Below are 18,195 nucleotides of genomic sequence, written 5' to 3' on the forward strand. Positions count from 1 at the left end.
CCTTGAGTTGGAATTCATTCCCACTGAAAATCAATTGGCTGATTTGTTTACAAAACCCTTAGACAACCTTCGTTTTGAGTCTCTCTTAGGAAGTCTATTGGTGTATGTCCTACTGCCTGAATATTCTCACTCATATACGCAAGTTGTGTGTTGTATATTTTGTGTGCTGCATTTAATATAGGTTGTGAAAAATAAGTGTTTAATTTCCTTTGGGGATTGCATGCATTGTTTCAATCCTGGAAAATACTGATCATGTCTTGATCTAAGATCAGAGGATAGTTTGTTCATCATTTCTTCTTACTTGGTCACTCAAGGTTCTCAAGACTCTTTGCATCAGCTTTCTATTGTTCACTGCTCATTTTTGTTTGAAAAGTCTATTATCTTAAACTCTTGCACCAAAATCTCTTGTGGGGTTTTATTTTGTGCTCAGTTTTTATGATGGTTTGAGATGAGTAGTTTATGCTTCTTCATGAAAATGTTTAGAGAAGCTTGGCCAGGTTATTCCCAAAGTAAACGGGCCTCGGTCGTGGTGAACGATATGAGGATTGGGAAGAAAAGGGAATGGTTTGGTCGTCACCCCGGTGGTATTTTCTTGTTTGATATCCTCTTTTTGACTCGAGTTGATATGTCCTTAGGAGTGTCCTTGTTACACTTAATGCCTTAAAACCAACTGGTTTGAGAGCCATTGACATAAGACTTGTTACATGGGTCAAAAATATGGTTTACTTCGGAAAGCTCAAGCTTAACAAAGCCAATGATTATGAGCTAAATAAATGAAAAAAAAAAAATCTGGAGTGATAAGGATCAATAAACTCAAATAGGATTTCATCTCATTCCTTTGTAATCTCTTGTGTATCAATTCTTATCCCTTGGATGTTTTAGCTCAAGTTTCTCAACAATTCAAGAATCATGAAATGCTACAAGTCATCTTTGAGCAGTGTTTACAAAAAGGAACTGTCAAATTGTCTTGTGTTTCTTTGTGGGATCTGGAGGGATTCAAATGTGCTCTGCAATCCTCTGTGGCTCTTTGCCTGACTTGTCAAGACAAATCTAGGATTGACTATGTCCTTCATCCTTGCTTGCTTGCATTTTTAAATTCTCAATAATCCGCTGCATATATTGAGGGGGAGTATTCATTGATACATGTGGTCTTCTTTGTGTTCTTCAAAATTGAAGGTTGTTAGTTCAAAAATGTTATCCAAGTTGGCCATTTGCATTTTTCTGCAGATTTTGTACTCTTGAATGGATGTTTTCTGTTCTTGTTGATAGCTTTTTCCCTTTGTCCTTCCTAGACAAAAAGGGGGAGAAGTATTAGGTGCCTTTATGGCTGTTCCTTATTGCTAATGCTTCATGTGATCTTAAAATCACTACTAGAAATTTCCCCATTAGCACCCTTTAGGAAGCCACTAAAAATCATCAGTGTCAAAAAAAATAGTATTACACTGATGTTTTACATCAGTGGGTTTTTTGCATTTCCTCTCACTAATATCAGTGTGTGTAGTATACAGTGATGAAAAATATAATTTTTTTTAATGAGTATGACACTGTTAATGGGGTCAAATCTGTAAAATATGCATATATTTGTGATTAATTTATAATTCAACCCACTGATATCAGTGTCAAACACGGTAGTGGAGCTGACGTGTGTCAGTTATCGGTTTTGACAATCATTTTTAGCCGTCGGATTAGTGATGAAGAGGTGATCGAACGATGAGGGAAAACTTCCTTCAATATAACCCCTTCACCCCTTCAGAGTCCAAAACTTCAAACCAAATCTAGATCTGGAGGTTTCTCCCATCATCTCTCTCTCTCTCTCTCTCTCTCTCTCTCTCCGTCTCCTCCATACCTAAACAAGATCTACTTTTTTCTCCCCTTCTAATTTTCGATCTCTCTCCTCTTATAGTGTTTTCAATCTTCTGGGTGACTGTTGCAGTAAGGATAAGATCGTCTCCCATCACTTGTCAGCCAGGGATGGCCGATTCGTCGTCGTTTTGGAGAAACCGTGCTATATTCAGTTCGAGTACTTGGTGTACTACGAGACCCGCATCACCGGAAAGCTGAGCTACGGCGCGATCACGGATCTGAAGGGCATTCAGGTACAAAGATTGTTCTTTTGGTTCGACGTGGATGAGATCAGGGTCGATTTGCCGCCGTCCGATAGTATTTACTTCACCGTTGGGATCATGAAGAAAAGCTCGATGTCGATCAGTTCCAGAATGTTCATTCTTGCCGGGACGGGCTTTCGGGTACGGGTTCGGTTTCTTGCCTCGGGTCGTTGAAACGGGTCATTCTGCTTTGATTAAAGTTTGATGCTTTTTGATATTTATGGTTAAATTTGGATCTTTATTTTTCTTGGTTTTGGATTGTTAATATGCATTTTGGATTAATATCCTTCTGCATTGTGAAAATGAATCAAACTTTTCTTTGTGCATGTAAATGTTGAAGCTTGTTCTGCTTGAAGCTTCCTCTGCCTCGGTTTCGTCGATTTTTTCGATATATATAAACATCAAGGTAATTCACTCATACCAAGTATCATCTCTAATATCATCAAAACAGATTCTTGATTCATTTTGCATTGGATTCTAGGCCTTTTGATAACTGGGTTTCTCTCTGATTTTGCTAAGGAGGTTTGTTCTTTTTCATTTTTGACTTTGATTAGAATGTGATTGAACATTGAAAATGGAATAAAGGAGAGATCTTTCAATGTTCCTTTTTAAAAGCAAATATTGGGTTCCTTAAACATAGTCCTGTTATTACTTTTTTTTTTTTGTGATTTATGATTGTGATGCATGAGGTTGACGAACATGTTTATCTGAGATGTATTAGCTTGTTGTTTCCCCTAGCAATGTATAAGTTTGTGGGTTGTTGGGAAAATTGTATGATTAACATTCATCTAATGTGGGATTTGACTTGCACATTTTAAGGGATAAAAGTCATTGAGAGAGAAATGTTATTATTCCCCAAAGCTTTGATCATTTGTATATTACAAGTTTCTTTGTTCCCATTTGTGTAATCGTTGTACTTTTGTTATTTACTTGGGATATTTATGATTGTTCACATTATGCTACTGCTGTGTTTCACCAATCCATTGGAACTCACCAGTCCCATGGACATCTGTAGAACTCTGGCATGTTTATTTTTCATGGGAAGGGGATTGCAATGCAGGAAGTTTTATGTTTGATATCTTAATCAGTTAGCATCTTTACTCATTAGAGAGTACCTGCATTTCATTTGTCAGGTTGAGGATGCTCAAGGCCATGAAGCACTAATAGAAGGGCTTACTGATTCAATAGCTGGATCTTTTGTATACAGTATAATGATTCTCAGCTACAATATTTGCTTTTTGGTATGTGGTGATTTTTCTTTCACGTAATACAAGTGTTTACAAAAATGTCATTATGGTGAACTTGAAGTTTTGGATAATTGTAAATGTCAACAGAAACAAAGGGAGGTGGAATCAGAAAGGATAGAGAAGATGCCGGAGGAACATGCAGCCGTGAACCTGCTTTCTAACTGTGCTCGAGGCTCGACATGGTAAAATATTCCATCTACTAACTTTGATTTTCCCTTTTGTCTGCATGACTGTTGTTAATACTTGTAAACATGTGCAGTGCATTTGCTGTTGCATATGTGCTTAAAATGTGTCTGACATGGTTAATACGAGGCTTATTTTTAGGCAAGCAATTGAACACCACCACTTAAAGTAATGCTTTGTTGTTGTTATGCATGCAGAACATCACTGGCAGATTCATTGGCAGATATGGTATGATTGCAGAAAAGAATACATCTACCTTTGTTTTCTTTAAGGTACTAACTTCTACATATAAATATGTGTTGGGATAGTGATTTAGACTGTTGCTTGAAAGTGGCTATTAGTTGTCGATTGTTTGGTTTGGGGCTGGTATATTATTCTGAGTATCTTGTTTTGCTATCAATGTGGAGTTTTATAATCCTCCTGTACAAGAACTTATTGTTTTCCTTCTTGGACAATTTTTGTTATGTGCTATTAAGATGTTAAATTTTGGATACTGATTGAATTGAATAAATTTGCTATGTTGGCTGCTTTATATGTCAGTTTCATTTTTGTGTATGTTGCGAGTATTTTATTGAGCTCTTCATTTGTTTGACAGAAATTATATGAAAGTTGCTGCAAGAGAGGTAGCAGATGCAGCTATGGGGAGGAACATGAAGAGATTTATGTTTTTTTATGTTGTATTTTATTTGAAGTTGTATATGGATTGTACAGTATATTGTAGAATTATATAGTACATTTTAGTGGGCCAAATTGTAATTTTTTTTTATATATTCACCAAATTTTGCCACTGATGTTGGTGGCATTGAGAAAACACACTGATACAATAACAGTGGGAGAGAAAAAGGTTATATGCTGCATTGGATTTTGGTATGCCACTGTTGTTTTAACAGTGTGCACTGTCCCAATAGCACCTGCAATAGAGGGCACTGATATCTCATTAGTGGCTGCATAGTGGCTAATGGCATTAGCCACTATTATCAGTGTGATTTGTCCCAATAGGGACTAATTCAAATCAGTGTGCTTTGGGGAAATTTCTAGTAGTGAATGCTTTGCTTGGCTGCATTATTTCTCTTGTGCCTTAATTGCCCATGCTTCACTTGGTATTTCTTGTGCAATTGTTTCAGGCTCGGTTTGCAGCTGCTGTCTAAGTATTAGGCTAGTCTTGTGTTGCAAAGTAGTGTTTTGTTTAGGAATGCCAAATGGGGAGATTGTTAGTATAGTGTTGGCATTCCTTCTTCACAAATCTCTACTCCTTAAGAAGCCCAAGGTTGCAGCCCAAGCCCATACATGTTTAAATACATTTGTTGTAGTTGACTTTGTTGTCTTGCTGTCAAAGACCCATGTGAAGACTGGAAGATCAGTTTTGCTGTCAGCTTCCCCATCTTAGCATAATTGTTTAATTGCAATTGTTTCTTTTGTGTGGCTGCCTTGCTCTCGAAAGCCAAAGACCATCTTTGAAGAATATAGTTCAATTTCAACTTGCAACCTCATCTCAGTTTGCTGCCACTAGGCCAATAACCTTAACACACGACACTTTTTACACAACGAAAAAAAAAAATTTGTTGTGTGATGTGGGAAAGTGAATCATACAACTCTTATAAGAAAGCTTCATCGTATAAGGCTGTTAAAATTCAAAAGAGTTTAGTTGGAAGGTGATTGCACAACAATTACAAGAATGATCTATTGTGTGAATGAAAAAAAAAATAGCGGCAGATTTCCCTCATACTTTGACTCAAATGTGGCTCCAAATTTTTACTACATTGCACAACAGAATAGTTACATTTGTTGTATGAGAGTAGCTTGCAGAATGTCATACAACAATTTTTTACTTTGTGTTGTATGATCAAGGAAGATATATTGGGAATGCCCCCAAATGCCACTCATTCCCCCCAAAAACATATATTTTGGAAAACATATTGTAAGTTCCTACAACATAACTCACTTATTTCTGTTGTGTGAATGAAAATGTCTATCCTAGCGCCAAAACCATTGAACATAGCGGGAACTTTCCCTATTTGGAACCTGAACTGAAATTTAATGTATACATAATCAGACAACAAAATTTAGTATATGGGTTGTCTGTTTCATGAATACAAAAAAAAAAAAAAAAACAAATTAAAAAAAAAACCCTAGGTCTTTGACTTCGTGGACAACCACTTGGACACTTAGACAAAAGAACTGCATTTGTTGCTCCTCAATCCTCCTGACCTTTTTTTCATCAGTAGCTGTGTTTCCAATACTTACAAAATAGCCTTTTCTTCGAGCATCTCCTCTCAACACCATCTCTCCTGAAAACACCATCTCCTCACAACACCATCTCTCATCAAAACACCCAGCACAACCATCACTCGACTCAGCCATGTTTGATTAGGGTTCTACTCAGCCGTCACTCGACTCATCTCTATTAGGGTTCGACTCAGTCCTATTTGTGGGTTCTTCTTATTGGGAAGGAGGAGGAGGAAAAAGGGGTTTCGATATGCTGAAGATTGGGGTTCTTTGACTTGGAGATTTGTGGGCTACTCGATTTGGGGGTTTCAACTAGTCGATAAATTGAAGAAGGAGGAAAAGGGGGTTTCAATCTGCTGAAGATTAGGGTTATTCGATTTAGGGATTTGGGGGCTAGTCGATAAATTGAGGAGGAAAAAGGGTTTTCATGGCTACTCGATTCGTGGTCAAATCCATCGAGGTTGATAATGGAGGATCTCTCTGAGCTAGAGATTAGGAATTTTGTCAAGTCCTTCCACAAGTTCGTCGACTTGAAGAGGGAGCTCTTCCATAGCCATATTGATGAGCTCCAAAAAATCATCGTCAATCAATGTAAACTCACCAGCACCAATCCTCTCTCGCAAGAGATGGTGCGTTTTTGAATTTTGATTTTGTTCTGAGTTCTTTTTTTTTTTTTTTTTTTTTCTGCTGCGAAATTAGAGAAAAAAATGAAAGGGAATTAGAACAATCAGCTCTAATGCTGTGTTTGTTTGGATGTGCAGGCAGCTGGTGCCTTTTCTATTAATATTGGTAAGTCCTGAAATTGAGATTGTTATTGCTAATTTTGCTTAATGGTTGATGTGATGGTCTCAGAGATTTTGAAGTTAGAAGAGAGAGTGCGACTAAGATAAAGAGTGAAGACAAGTAGAAATAAGTAATGGATAATGGCTTCCAGTTTCTCTCCTTGGAGGACTGTCATGGTTCATTGGCATGTTACAATCTCTTTGGTTTTAAGCATAATGCTGATTCTTCCCTTATTTTCAACTGCAACATGATTAGTGTTTCTTATGTCTCAGGATCTTGCTGATATCGATGTATTTCAAGAAGCCAGAAAGGTTATTGAAGCTTTCCAGAATAAGGAGGTAGGCCCTGTCCTAGCCTGGTGTGCCGAGAACAAGTCAAGGTTAAAGAAATCCAAAGTATGCATTCTCTTTTTCTTTTGTGTACGTTGGTGGGGAGACCTTGCTATAATTGGGGTGGTTAGATGAGTTTTTTTTTGTACAATTAGTTGTTGTATTGCTTGTTCTTGAATTACAAAATGAATATGCTATATAAGCTAAATCTGGCAATTCTTTCATGGCATCTCTCCTGCTGCTTGGCTCATCTTAAATTTGACTTACTATTATTCTCAGATTATGGGGTACATGTTTTAGTTTTAGTTACACATATCTCTTGCACGTGTCCTACTTACTTGGACTACATAACAAGAGATCAAAGTAAATGGAAAAATGACTTCTTTCATGGATGCTTAATCATTCTTGTCCTATATGGTTGATATGGTTGTCAAAGGTCCACCATAGTGATAGCTTAACTGCTTCGACAGTATGTTGACTCTATCTGATTTCTGATAATTGCTTGTGAAGTTATATTTGATATGATTGCATGTCTAGATCGTGGCTTGCTGGTGCAAAGAAAATAACGATGTCTTTCCTTTTCTGAGGGGGCAATGGGTGGTTTACTTCTGCTAGTTAGATAATTGCTATTGTAAACATTTAAGCCAGTTAAAATGGCATATCTATTCTCTTGGTCTATACATGGACTCCATTTATGTGAGTAGTTGGTTTGAACTGCTTTTATTAAAGGAGACACATAGGGACTAGTTACTACTTCGAAACTTATCCTAATTGTAGTGGTAAAATTTGGCTATTTGTCTAATACTGCATCTTTTATTGATGGCAGAGCAAATTAGAGTTTCAGCTAAGACCTCAAGAGTTTATAGAATTGGTACGAGCTGAAAATAACTTGCGAGCTATCACATATGCCCAGAAATACCTTGCACCATGGTGATTCTACCTATATGAAAGAATTGCAGCGAGTCTTCATAACAGTAGCTTATAAGAGTACTACGGAATGTGGTACATACAAGGTGATTATTTTTTCTAGTTCAGGAAGCTCCTTTTCTTTTTGGACTACTTTAATGCATTTTTCTTCTTCTTTTCTGATATGGTGGAAAGCATTATCAGTCTTTACTAGTCTGGAATTAGTTGTATTGCTTTGTTTTATTGGAATGGACTTGCAGATTTAAAGATATAACTCGAATGCGAAAGTAGTAAACGAAGTACTTTTGGGACTATGGTATCTCTAATTGTTTTAGTCGTTTATCTCCTAAGATATGTGATTGATTTTCTCATTGGTTGGTTATGCTATCCAGGTTTTATTTGAACCAAAACAATGGGATTACCCGGTTGACCAATTCAAACAGGAATTCTGCAAGTTGTATGGCATAACGTTTGAGCCTTTGTTGAATATTTATCTGCAAGCAGGACTCTCTGCTCTGAAAACCCCGTATCTATTTACTGATATTTATCTGATTTCTATATTGTTGTCCTCATATACATTTAATCTTCTCTAGGGTGATTTTGGCTGATGATTTTGAGTTGCAGGTCTCTCTTTCAAAACTAACTGGCCTGGAATTGTAGCCACATGCTATTGAGAGCTGTTATTTGTCATAATATCAGGTTGTTTATATCTACTGATTTCATGTTATGCTTGTTTGTTTGTTTGATCAAATCATACTCTTAGCTTTGATAAATAAAGTAAGTGCTGGGATGCGAAGGCACATATATTATAGCTTTGCTTCTCTTAGTGAATGAGGCTTGTTAATGTTACCTTGCAATGTTTCTTCTATTTTAGCTATAAATGTAGTCAGTTTACTTGGTTTCTATCGAGATTGTGGACATAATAGTTATGTATGTCCATGTCTCACTTTGATATAATAAATTGGTTTCAGTGGGAGAGGAGAGGTAGCAGCCAATATACCCAAGCAGACATTGATCAAATGCGAAATGAGTGGGCAAAGTTTGTGGTCAAGGCGTATGTGTAGGAGCTGAAGGAAAACATTTTCCGTGACTTAGGTTGTTGCTGAAGGCCATCTTTTTTATGTGCTTCTCTGTTGGTACAATATTCTGTTTGTACAATATTCATGCACCATATGGCATGTTTTGAAACAAATATTATGTATTTGTATTAGCTTTTGATATGCATTTGAATGTTTTTCTTCTTTTCATTTTGGCTTGGATGATTGGTAAATGCTCCATTTTAATATTTGAGGTTTATAATATGGGTTGGATTATTCATTTGATAGTTTGCAATATGATTTTTTTACAATTGATCACTGCTCATTAGGTCAAAATGGAGCACCATTAGTAATGCACAAAATGTAGGCAATGAAAATTGTCATACAACAGATTTTATATAATGTCAATGTTACGTTGTCTCTATACACAAAATTTGGGTACTCACACAAATGAGTTCTTATATATCACACAATGGTTTCACCAAAAATGCGTCCTCTCAATTACACTCACACAACTATAAAAACAGAACTACGTTGTCCAGAACTAAGCTACACAACAACCATAGTCTCTAACTGAAGTCTGACGACAAATCAGAAGACAGTGAAATTTAAAAAAACGTTGTCTGATAATGTTTTCCAACAACATCTTGAAACAAGTTTCGTTGTCTGATGCATGCACCAACCATGCGCAGCATGGCTGCGCGACAGCTCTGCCTACCATCTGCCGAGAGAAGGCACAACGCTGATAACAAGAGTATGTCGACTGTTTTCATATCATACAACGGTGCATCACCGTTGTGCTATTTTTCATCACACAACGCGCCGATACACAACGGTGGCTGTCAATATCCCACAGCGAAAAATATCCGTCGTCTGTTTCATTTTTTGGCCTAGTGTGCCTTGTTGTCGTGGTTCCCAATCCCATCTCATATTGCTGTCTTGTCCAAGATCAAGCTTAAATCTTGAAGATCAAAAGAAGACCCATCTTCATCTTGGCTCCGGTAAGCTCATGCATGGCATCTCTTTCACAAAACCATGGGTTTTTCATGGGTTCCCTTCTTGTGTCAGTTTTGATTATGGAGCTTGAGTGTTTTGGGTTCTTGAATTGGTATTCCCAATTGAAATTAGGAGCATGGGTTTACATGGGCAATCTGAAATTATGGATATGGGTTTACCTACTCAATTGAGATTAAGGGTTCTTTGAGTGAACTGTCCCTTCTCTTCTTCCTCTATATATATGGGTTCTCTGTTCCATTTCGGTGATTGAAAATACTTTTGTGTTTCAGTCCCTTTGTTTATCAAGAGTTTATCTCTTTGGTTTTCTGTTTTTCAAAATGTCTTGTTCCATGTTGAAAACAATTTGAAAAACACAAAACCATTCATGCATATTCATCTCTTGCATCCCATGAGTTCAGTTGGGAATTGTAAGCTTCAAAGGTGAAATCTCCAAGTCGAACTTGCTGCGTTCATAGCTTGTGTCATAGTTGAGATTTCTGAGTTGTTCACTTGTGTAAACAATTAGCAAGGAGTGATTACAACAGTCTAGTGAGTTAGTCTAGGAGGATTGCCGCGTCAGTGCAATCCCAGTGTTGTAAACTTATAATCTGTTTCATTAGTGACTTGGTTTTGGTCTTTCAAGAGTAAAGGCCACGCAGATGTTTTCCCTTGATAGGGTTTTACTGCGTCAACAAAACATGTGTTCTTTATTGCTTTAGTTGGTTTGTTGAATTTACAATACAATCTGTTCATTATCAGTTCTCAGGATTGATCACCCTGTTGTAATCCCTGAGAAAGTTTTTTGAACGAAAAAATTGGATGTGAGCCTATTCACCCACCCCCCCCCCCCCCCCTCTAGGCTCCTTCTAGGATCCACACCTATGGATATAGCGAGGATATTCAACTTTGGAGAAGAAATTTGCAAGAGGTAGATCTGCCTTCTAGTTACATCATTATAGGAAATGCAGTTGGATGAAAACCTTCTACTGGTTATGAAAGCAATTAAGGTATGCTAAACTATATGCATTTGTTCCAGGATTGTGAGGTCTCCTCTGGCTGACCTTTTTTCCGTCCAGACTGAAAAGTCAAAAGTCTCGAGTCACAATGGGGACTCTTGTAGCATGGAAATTGAATCAAATGTAAGCAATACTTAATGAAAGATTGTTTCGGAGTTTCTTCATTGTGTCTGATACTGATTTTTTCAGGAACAAATAGCTTCAACGGCTGGCACGGAAGAAGTTTCTCTTGCGCCTGAGAATATGATATCAGATCTTATTCCTGAAACTACCTATTCTGTAGAAAGAAAACCGAGCAAATCTGCAAAACTAGGAGAAAAAGCACCACATGAAATCATCAACTTGTGGAAAGAGAATGGCTTCACTAGGTAACTAATGTTGTTGCATACTCAGTTTACTAGTTGAAAATTGCATCCGTTTGATACTTGATAGTCATTCTACATTCTTTCTGCAGTTTAATAATAGCAGCACCAGAGCTGGATACGTGGAGTCTAGTTAAAGAGATACTGCCACTTCTGTCAAATTCTGCTCCTTTTGCTATTTATCACCAGTATCTTCAGGTAATCATGACAAAATAATAATGTAGGTATGTAGGCATATATCTAGCCACCTACCAGACTCCTTCGTAGACTGTCTAAGCAGCCATTCTGAATGTTTTAAACTTTACTGCATGTTAGAAACTGGTTGCTTGGCAAGTTTTCACTGATTGATAGAAGATTAATGTAAAACTTTTTTTCTGTTTAAATGTAGCCGCTCGCAACATGCATGCACAATCTACAAGTGGGGAAAATGGCAGTTGGCTTGCAAATTTCAGAACCTTGGTTACGTGAATATCAGGTTTTGTTTGGTCTTCTATATCCTTGTACAGATCTAATGGATCAGACCTCCATTTTGTGGAAGTCTGATAACCCACTCACTTTCAGAGTTATAAGAGGTTGATGCTGATTATAACTATATATACAGGTACTTCCATCAAGAACCCATCCATGTATGCAGATGAATGGATTTGGTGGGTACATTCTCAGCGGGACCAAGATATGTACCAACAACTGATTGATTCTATACAATAAAGTTGATAACGAGAGAATGGAGTTATTTTGGCAACAAGCAAAGGAAAAAGCAGCTCATTATATGAATAACCACGCTGTGAATGGTGACTACTTGAGTACTTGTTACATGGACGTTCGCTCGCAAAACCACTGGCTTCCAATTGTACACTAGTATTCCATTTTTCAATCTGTAAACCTGCAACTGCAATTCTTTTTCCCTTGCAGGGTTTGCATTCTGGTTTCTCGTCTTTATGTATTTCTTATGGCAATTCCTTGTCCTTCATTCTGTGATTGTGAACCTAGTTAAATTTTCTTTGAAGGAACATTACTGGGCGCTGTGAGGCTATGCGCTATTTGTAGTGGTGGGTATTTTGGTCAAAACAACTAGGAAACCAATTTTTCTGATATAGGGATTTTGCTTCACTTTAATCATATCCAAGGGTTGAAATAACAATTTCTTTTTCTTCTACATTGTTGGTTTGCGAAGATGGTAGATTATGTTTTTTTTTTAAAGGAGATGGTAGATTATGTTATATATTCACAAAAACGAATAGGTCAATGACATACTAGAAGACACAGTATGGATCTGCAAAAAAGAGAAAATAAAAGGTTTATGACTCCAGGCCTACCGGCCCAAGCCCAAATTCCGTTCCCTTGCCACCTAAACCGACGCAAGAAGTAAGGTAGACTATCAGCCACACCGCACTCTCCGGTGGTCGGATGCGTCCTTCAACAATTCCAATCCGCGTCCTCCTACACAATCAAACTAATCTGTCCCACAGAAGCGATGAAACACGAAGAGCTAGTCCTCTCTAACCTCTACGAGAAAAGCCCAAAGATCCTCGCCGTCGTCTGCTGAAAGAAAGAAAACACTAGCAGAACCTAGGGTTTTTTCCTCTCCTTTTTATCTTTGCTCAATAACAATTAATACGAATGAGCTCATCGACTTCAATCATTACTGTGCTTCCGCTTACGAAATTTGTAACGTGAAAAAATAAAAAAAATGTACTAAATTAGTGGTGGAGGATATTTTTGGTGGACACAAAAATCTCTCTTCCCTCAAGTCTAGGTACCATTAAGACAACATAAACAAATATGGTGCCCGCACCATACTAGTTAACATTAAGAGCATCTCCAATGGAGTATGCAAAATGCTTGTGTCAAATTCAAATTTGAAGGCTGATGTGTGAATTGTTATTTTTGACAAATTTCCACTCCAGTGGATATGTTAAATTTAAAAATTATTTTAATATTTTTCAGAATATTTTATAATAAAAAAAATAAAATAAAAACAGCTCTTCTCTTTCTATTTCTCTTCTTTTCTCTCTTCTTGTTCGTGGTTCAGTTGTCTTCAATCTTGTTCTTCTCTGTTTTTCTTGTTGTTCTTGGAAAACCAAGAAATTAGGAAGAGGGTGTTGTTGGAATTGTGGATCTGTTGCGAAATCTTTAAACTTTATGGACTGCCTGCTTATTTATTGTTCAGTAATTCAGATTTGGGGGCTGGAGTTGGAATTGGAGATCTTCAAGTTCTTCACTCATCGTAGACTCATAGTCATCTATTCTGTTCATCTAGAGGCAAAAGCCAAATCAACACATGCTATGACTATTCCACATATATGAGGGATTTCGTTTTGTGGGAATTGAGACTTGGGTTTAGTTCATTGTGCTTGATCTCAATTGGGTGGGAGGTTTTTAGCTCAGTTTTTGTAGACTTGAGTTCTGGGTTTGAAGATATGATAAATCATTCCATTTGCTGGGGCATTAATATTCCAGTTCAATTGATGGAGATCGATCACCATCGATTGCCTGAGAAGATGCAGCACCAGAAAAATAAAGAGAGAACCTCTGTTTTGGGGGGGGCGGTAGAAACAAAAAGAGAAATAATGATAAAAAAAGAAAAGACTGGTTGAGTTAGAAAAGACTGGTTGAGTTTGGTCTGTCAAATTTGACAGAAAATTTCAGAATTGTTATCCACGTGGATTTGACTTGTGGGTTGGAAAGGATGTTATCAGTCATTTATTACCGTTCTATTGTCCTCCTGGCAAATGACCACTCCGTTGGAGATGGTCTAAGAACTTGGTGATTTCCTTTTCAAAAAAGACCTTGGTGGTACCCATCGATGCACATCACAAATTATCTTCTTCTTCCCACCACCACTTATTAGATACTAGTGGTAGGTGTAATTAATATTCTTATGCCAAGCTACCGGCAATCTTTTCTTCATAAATTAACAACACCCAACACATCGATCATTATTCCACAGATTGAAATTGAAATTAAGTTTATGTATGATGGCAGTAGTCAACAGCTCGCAGAAAGCAGGGCATGTCTTGGTCCTCGCATTTCCATTTGGAAACCATGCAAATCCATTGCTGACCTTGGTGTGCAAGCTGGCCAGCGCTGCCCCGGACGTGTTGTTTTCCTTCTTCAACACAGAGAAATCGAACGCTTCCCTTTTCTCCAAGCCAAAATCAGAGGCCATTCCAGACAACATAAAACCCTATAATGTCCCGGACGCTCTGCCCAAAGATTATGTCATGTCAGGAAATCCACTGGAGGCCGTGGACATATTCCTCAAGCAGGCACCCGAAATGTTCAAAGCAGGTATAAACAAGGCCGTGGCGGAGAGAAGCGAGAGGCGGATCAGTTCCCTGATCACAGATGGATTCCTGGTCTTTGGTGGAGAGATTGCTGAGAGTTTGGGCATTCCATGGTTTCCTGTTTGGGTGCCCTTGGCCTACACCCTATCCGCTCATATATATACAGATCTTATTCGCCAGATCTGTGCCGAAGAAGCCACTGCAAACGGTGGCAATGAAGATTGGCGTCAGCACAAAAGGCTGGAAGTCATTCCAGGATTGTCTGCCATGCTCATTGCAGACGTGCCCGATGAAGTACTTCCTAGCGAGTCGGTATTTGCCAACACACTGAGTAAACTCGGGCATGTGTTTCTGCAGCCGGCAGCCGTTGTCATGAACTCGTACGAAGAACTAAGTTCCACACCTCTCAACAATGATCTGAAATCCAAATTTCGGAAGGTGCTTAATGTAGGGTTTCTCTCCATCTCATTACCACTGCAGCCGCTTCCAGCTTCAAACTCCGATGCCAGCGGCTGTCTTACGTGGTTGGATGAGCAAGAAGCATCATCGTCTGTGGCGTATATTAGTTTCGGAACTGTGGCAGCCCCACCTCCGCACGAGTTGATTTCTTTGGCTGAGGCATTGGAAGAGAGTGGAATGCCATTTCTTTGGTCTCTTCGTGACAACATAAAGCAGCTATTGCCGGATGGATTCGTTGAAAGGACTAACAAGCAGGGTAAAATAGTGGCATGGGCACCCCAAGCTCAAGTTCTGGGACATGCTTCGATCGGGTTGTTTGTAACACACTGCGGGTGCAATTCGGTGTATGAAAGTATTGCAAATGGTGTGCCGATGATCTGCAGGCCGTTTTTTGGAGATCACCGAATGACGGGGCGGTTGATAGAGGAAGTATGGGGTATTGGAGTGAGCCTTGAGGGTGGAGTATTTACGAGAAGTGGAGTGCTCAAGAGCTTTGAGCTCATTTTGGCAAATGAAGAGGGGAAGAAGATGAGAGGTAAAGCACGAATGCTCAAAGAGGTTCTAGCAGAGGCTGCTGGGCCTTCCGGAAGTGCTGTGGAAGATTTTAGGACTTTGGTAGATTTGATTTCTTCGACTTAAGCAACTATATTGTTGTTTTCTTTAATTATCGATTTGTTTTGTCTGCCTTGCAGTCTTACATCGTCTGCGGTCTTAATCGTATTGCTTAAAAGTCTCTTCTTATTTAATAAAATATCTGACTGAAGATAAATAATCCCCTTCTGTTTTCTGTGTTGGGGTACATGATTAAGACATGCATATCCTTACTTTTCTTTCTCTTGTTCATCCATCAATTGCAGGCTTCCGGCCAATTGTACACTAGTATTCCATTTCTAATCTGTAAACCTGCAACTGCTGCAATTCTTATTCCGAGTTAGCATTCTGGTTTCTGATCTTTATGTGTTTCTTATGGCAATTTCTTTGGCCTTGATTCTGTGACTGTGAACTTGGTTAAATTTTCTTTTGATGAACATTACTATTTACTAGCCTCTGTGCTTTACTAATTAGAGGAACCTAAGGGATGCTATTTGCTTCCAAAAGGTGTTTAGAAAAGTTGTTTCTATTTACTCAGTCTTTTATTTATTTTTCCATAATTTAAAAGAAAAATAAAATCATGCCTAATTATGTGATGCTCCGGTTGAAACTAGAAATTCTCACAATAAACGTTTCAAAAAAAAAAAAATTCTCACAATAAAATGTAATGATAACATTGGGCTGACGAAACAGAACTATATAAAAGCCCAAGTTCAAGGAAAACAAAAAAAAGGCCCGGCCCGATTAGTTGACACGACACTCGCCTATCACTCTACTTTGGATACGATGCTTCCTTTTTTTTTTTAATAAAAATTTTTCTCGGAATTCCCATAAAAAGTTAAAAACAGAAGCACGCAGGAAATTGAGTAATTAATTACCCAAAATTGTTTTCCCTCCACACTCAAAAAATAACCTACCCCTCTTTCTCTCTTTTCTCTCTCACATTTTGTGCGTTTCTGGTTCTCTCAAACTCAGATATGGAGGATCCGAGTCGCCTACCTCGCCCAACTCAATTCCAGTACCATCGTCTACATTCTCACTCGCTCCAGGCTCCGACCCCATCATCTCTGCCGTCGAATCCACGCCGTGTTCGCCACTTCACTCCGCCGCCGGACGATGAAGATTCCAAACCTTTAAGCCTCTCCGATAAGCCTCTCAGTTCACGCGCCGACGCCTACGCCGCTTTTTCTAAGCTTGAGGTCTGCCTCAGCTCCTCCACCGCCTTATCTTGATTTCGTTTTATCATTTATTTATTTATTTTTGGATTTATTTGCTTGTTAGGTTTTGATTGATTTGAAGTCTCGTTAGCATTGTCCTAGTATTAGTAACTATGGTGGATTTATTTCGGTAGCGAAAATCTTAGCTGGTTGTTACATAAGATCAATGATGGCAGCTATAGAATTTCGCTACAATCATATCTCGAGTCACTGTTTTTCTATCTCTTGAGTAAATAGTGTCAGCTGTTCATTTCAGTATGTAGCACTAGTCGTGATGGCAGGTCTATTTTACAATTGGCATCGCCTAGTTGCTCACACTCGCTGACTCGCTGTTGCGTATGAGAGTATGAGTGCAATTTTGATTTGTTTTGTGGTTGTAGAGTGATTCATCTGCGTGGCAGTTACATGAATTGTTCTCTTTGATTTGATATCCAAGAAGGTTGTAGTTTCTAGGAAGTAGAAACTACTTCTACAGTTTAAGCACCTTGATGATCTCTATACCTTTTGCACGTCTCTGATATATATGTAATTACTGCAGTTGGGGAGGATTAAAGAAGAAGCGGATGACTGTGAGGCTCAGACTAGTGGGCAGGCAACTGCTGCTGACCAAAAGAAAGTACTTAATGATCCTGTATCCACTATACCAAAGTCCTGGAGAGGTGTACAGAAGATCAGTAAATCAAAGGTTGCTAAGCCTATCAAATCTGAGACTGTAAATGCGGAGTCTCAACAAAATTGCCAAAAAAATACAAGCAATTTCTGCCCAGTTGACAAACAATTTCTGCCCAGTTGATGAGAAAATGGGAATAAATTAATTAGGCAATTTCTGGAATGCGCCCTGCGTATGGTGCGCCCCAAACGGACTGTTCACGGAGGGGCAAAATGATCATTAAATCTTTCGCAAACGACAAGGTAGTTGCAGTGGGTAAAAAACTCTTTACTGTGGCGCCAATCAGTCGCTAATCGAAGAGGAAGGCACTGAGTGCAGACTGACACACCCACACATCGGTTGAAGTTGAATGAGAACTCGGAGGCGAGGTGAGAGAACAATCGATCGGTGGAGGAATGACAAACCCAGAAGCCGCGCTATGTGTTTGATTCTTGGATAGATAGCTTTAGAGGTTGTTACCGTATTGCCTCAATCACCTCCCTGAAAGGGTCTCATGACTCATCTTCCTCCGAACCTTTCACCATACTCTGAAACTTTGGCCGCTTTCGTGTGTCTTCTCCCTTTGTTCTCATTTCCAAACTTAACGAATTCAACCACACAACTCACAGCACAAATCAAAATTAAGAAAACCAATGAAGATCGATCGAAACTGCCACCACGACAGCGGCACCGCGACTGTACAACTTGCCCAAGATCATCAACTCAGCTCGGCCAACCATCTGGTTCGACCTATCATCCTTCCGAGTTCTGGGACCAGGATATATAGCTATCGGAAAAGAGT

General features: G+C 38.7%; 5 protein-coding genes across 7 annotated transcripts; all 5 read left to right on the forward strand.

Annotated features, from left to right (window-relative positions):
• Positions 1–1,782: 1,782 nt before the first annotated feature.
• Positions 1,783–4,332, forward strand: LOC133733959 (uncharacterized). Of its 3 annotated transcripts, none has more exons than XR_009857986.1 (6): positions 1,783–2,246; positions 2,446–2,511; positions 3,239–3,346; positions 3,440–3,534; positions 3,733–3,807; positions 4,145–4,331. XR_009857986.1 is itself a non-coding variant. In XM_062161616.1 (6 exons), coding segments are annotated over exons 1-5 (333 nt in total). In that variant the 5' UTR covers positions 1,783–2,183; the 3' UTR covers positions 3,734–3,763; positions 4,131–4,332. The 3 variants fall into 3 exon arrangements, 1 of the variants encoding a protein (XP_062017600.1); XR_009857985.1 differs by having other exon boundaries at positions 4,131–4,330; XM_062161616.1 differs by having other exon boundaries at positions 3,733–3,763; positions 4,131–4,332.
• Positions 4,333–5,768: 1,436 nt separating this feature from the next.
• Positions 5,769–7,541, forward strand: LOC133730127 (protein MAEA homolog). Its single transcript, XM_062157786.1, has 4 exons — positions 5,769–6,390; positions 6,523–6,550; positions 6,817–6,939; positions 7,384–7,541. Exons 1-4 carry the CDS (start codon positions 6,323–6,325, stop codon positions 7,396–7,398), a joined length of 234 nt encoding a protein of 77 aa, XP_062013770.1. The 5' UTR covers positions 5,769–6,322; the 3' UTR covers positions 7,399–7,541.
• A 2,288-nt stretch (positions 7,542–9,829) lies between these two features.
• On the forward strand, positions 9,830–11,892 carry LOC133731012 (uncharacterized). Its single transcript, XM_062158490.1, has 7 exons — positions 9,830–9,924; positions 10,672–10,740; positions 10,849–10,951; positions 11,018–11,196; positions 11,283–11,388; positions 11,579–11,665; positions 11,792–11,892. The coding sequence occupies exons 1-7, from the start codon at positions 9,830–9,832 to the stop codon at positions 11,879–11,881; spliced, it is 729 nt and encodes a 242-aa protein (XP_062014474.1). The 3' UTR covers positions 11,882–11,892.
• A 2,140-nt stretch (positions 11,893–14,032) lies between these two features.
• Positions 14,033–15,716, forward strand: LOC133732274 (anthocyanidin 3-O-glucosyltransferase 7-like). The gene has a single exon (XM_062159786.1). It carries the CDS (start codon positions 14,166–14,168, stop codon positions 15,573–15,575), a length of 1,410 nt encoding a protein of 469 aa, XP_062015770.1. The 5' UTR covers positions 14,033–14,165; the 3' UTR covers positions 15,576–15,716.
• A 771-nt stretch (positions 15,717–16,487) lies between these two features.
• On the forward strand, positions 16,488–17,697 carry LOC133728390 (uncharacterized). The gene is made up of 2 exons (XM_062155807.1): positions 16,488–16,726; positions 17,283–17,697. The coding sequence occupies exons 1-2, from the start codon at positions 16,505–16,507 to the stop codon at positions 17,535–17,537; spliced, it is 477 nt and encodes a 158-aa protein (XP_062011791.1). The 5' UTR covers positions 16,488–16,504; the 3' UTR covers positions 17,538–17,697.
• The last annotated feature ends 498 nt before the right edge of the window (positions 17,698–18,195 follow it).

Source organism: Rosa rugosa, chromosome 2, assembly GCF_958449725.1.
Source record: "Rosa rugosa chromosome 2, drRosRugo1.1, whole genome shotgun sequence".
In the NCBI taxonomy this organism is placed as follows: Eukaryota; Viridiplantae; Streptophyta; class Magnoliopsida; order Rosales; family Rosaceae; genus Rosa; species Rosa rugosa.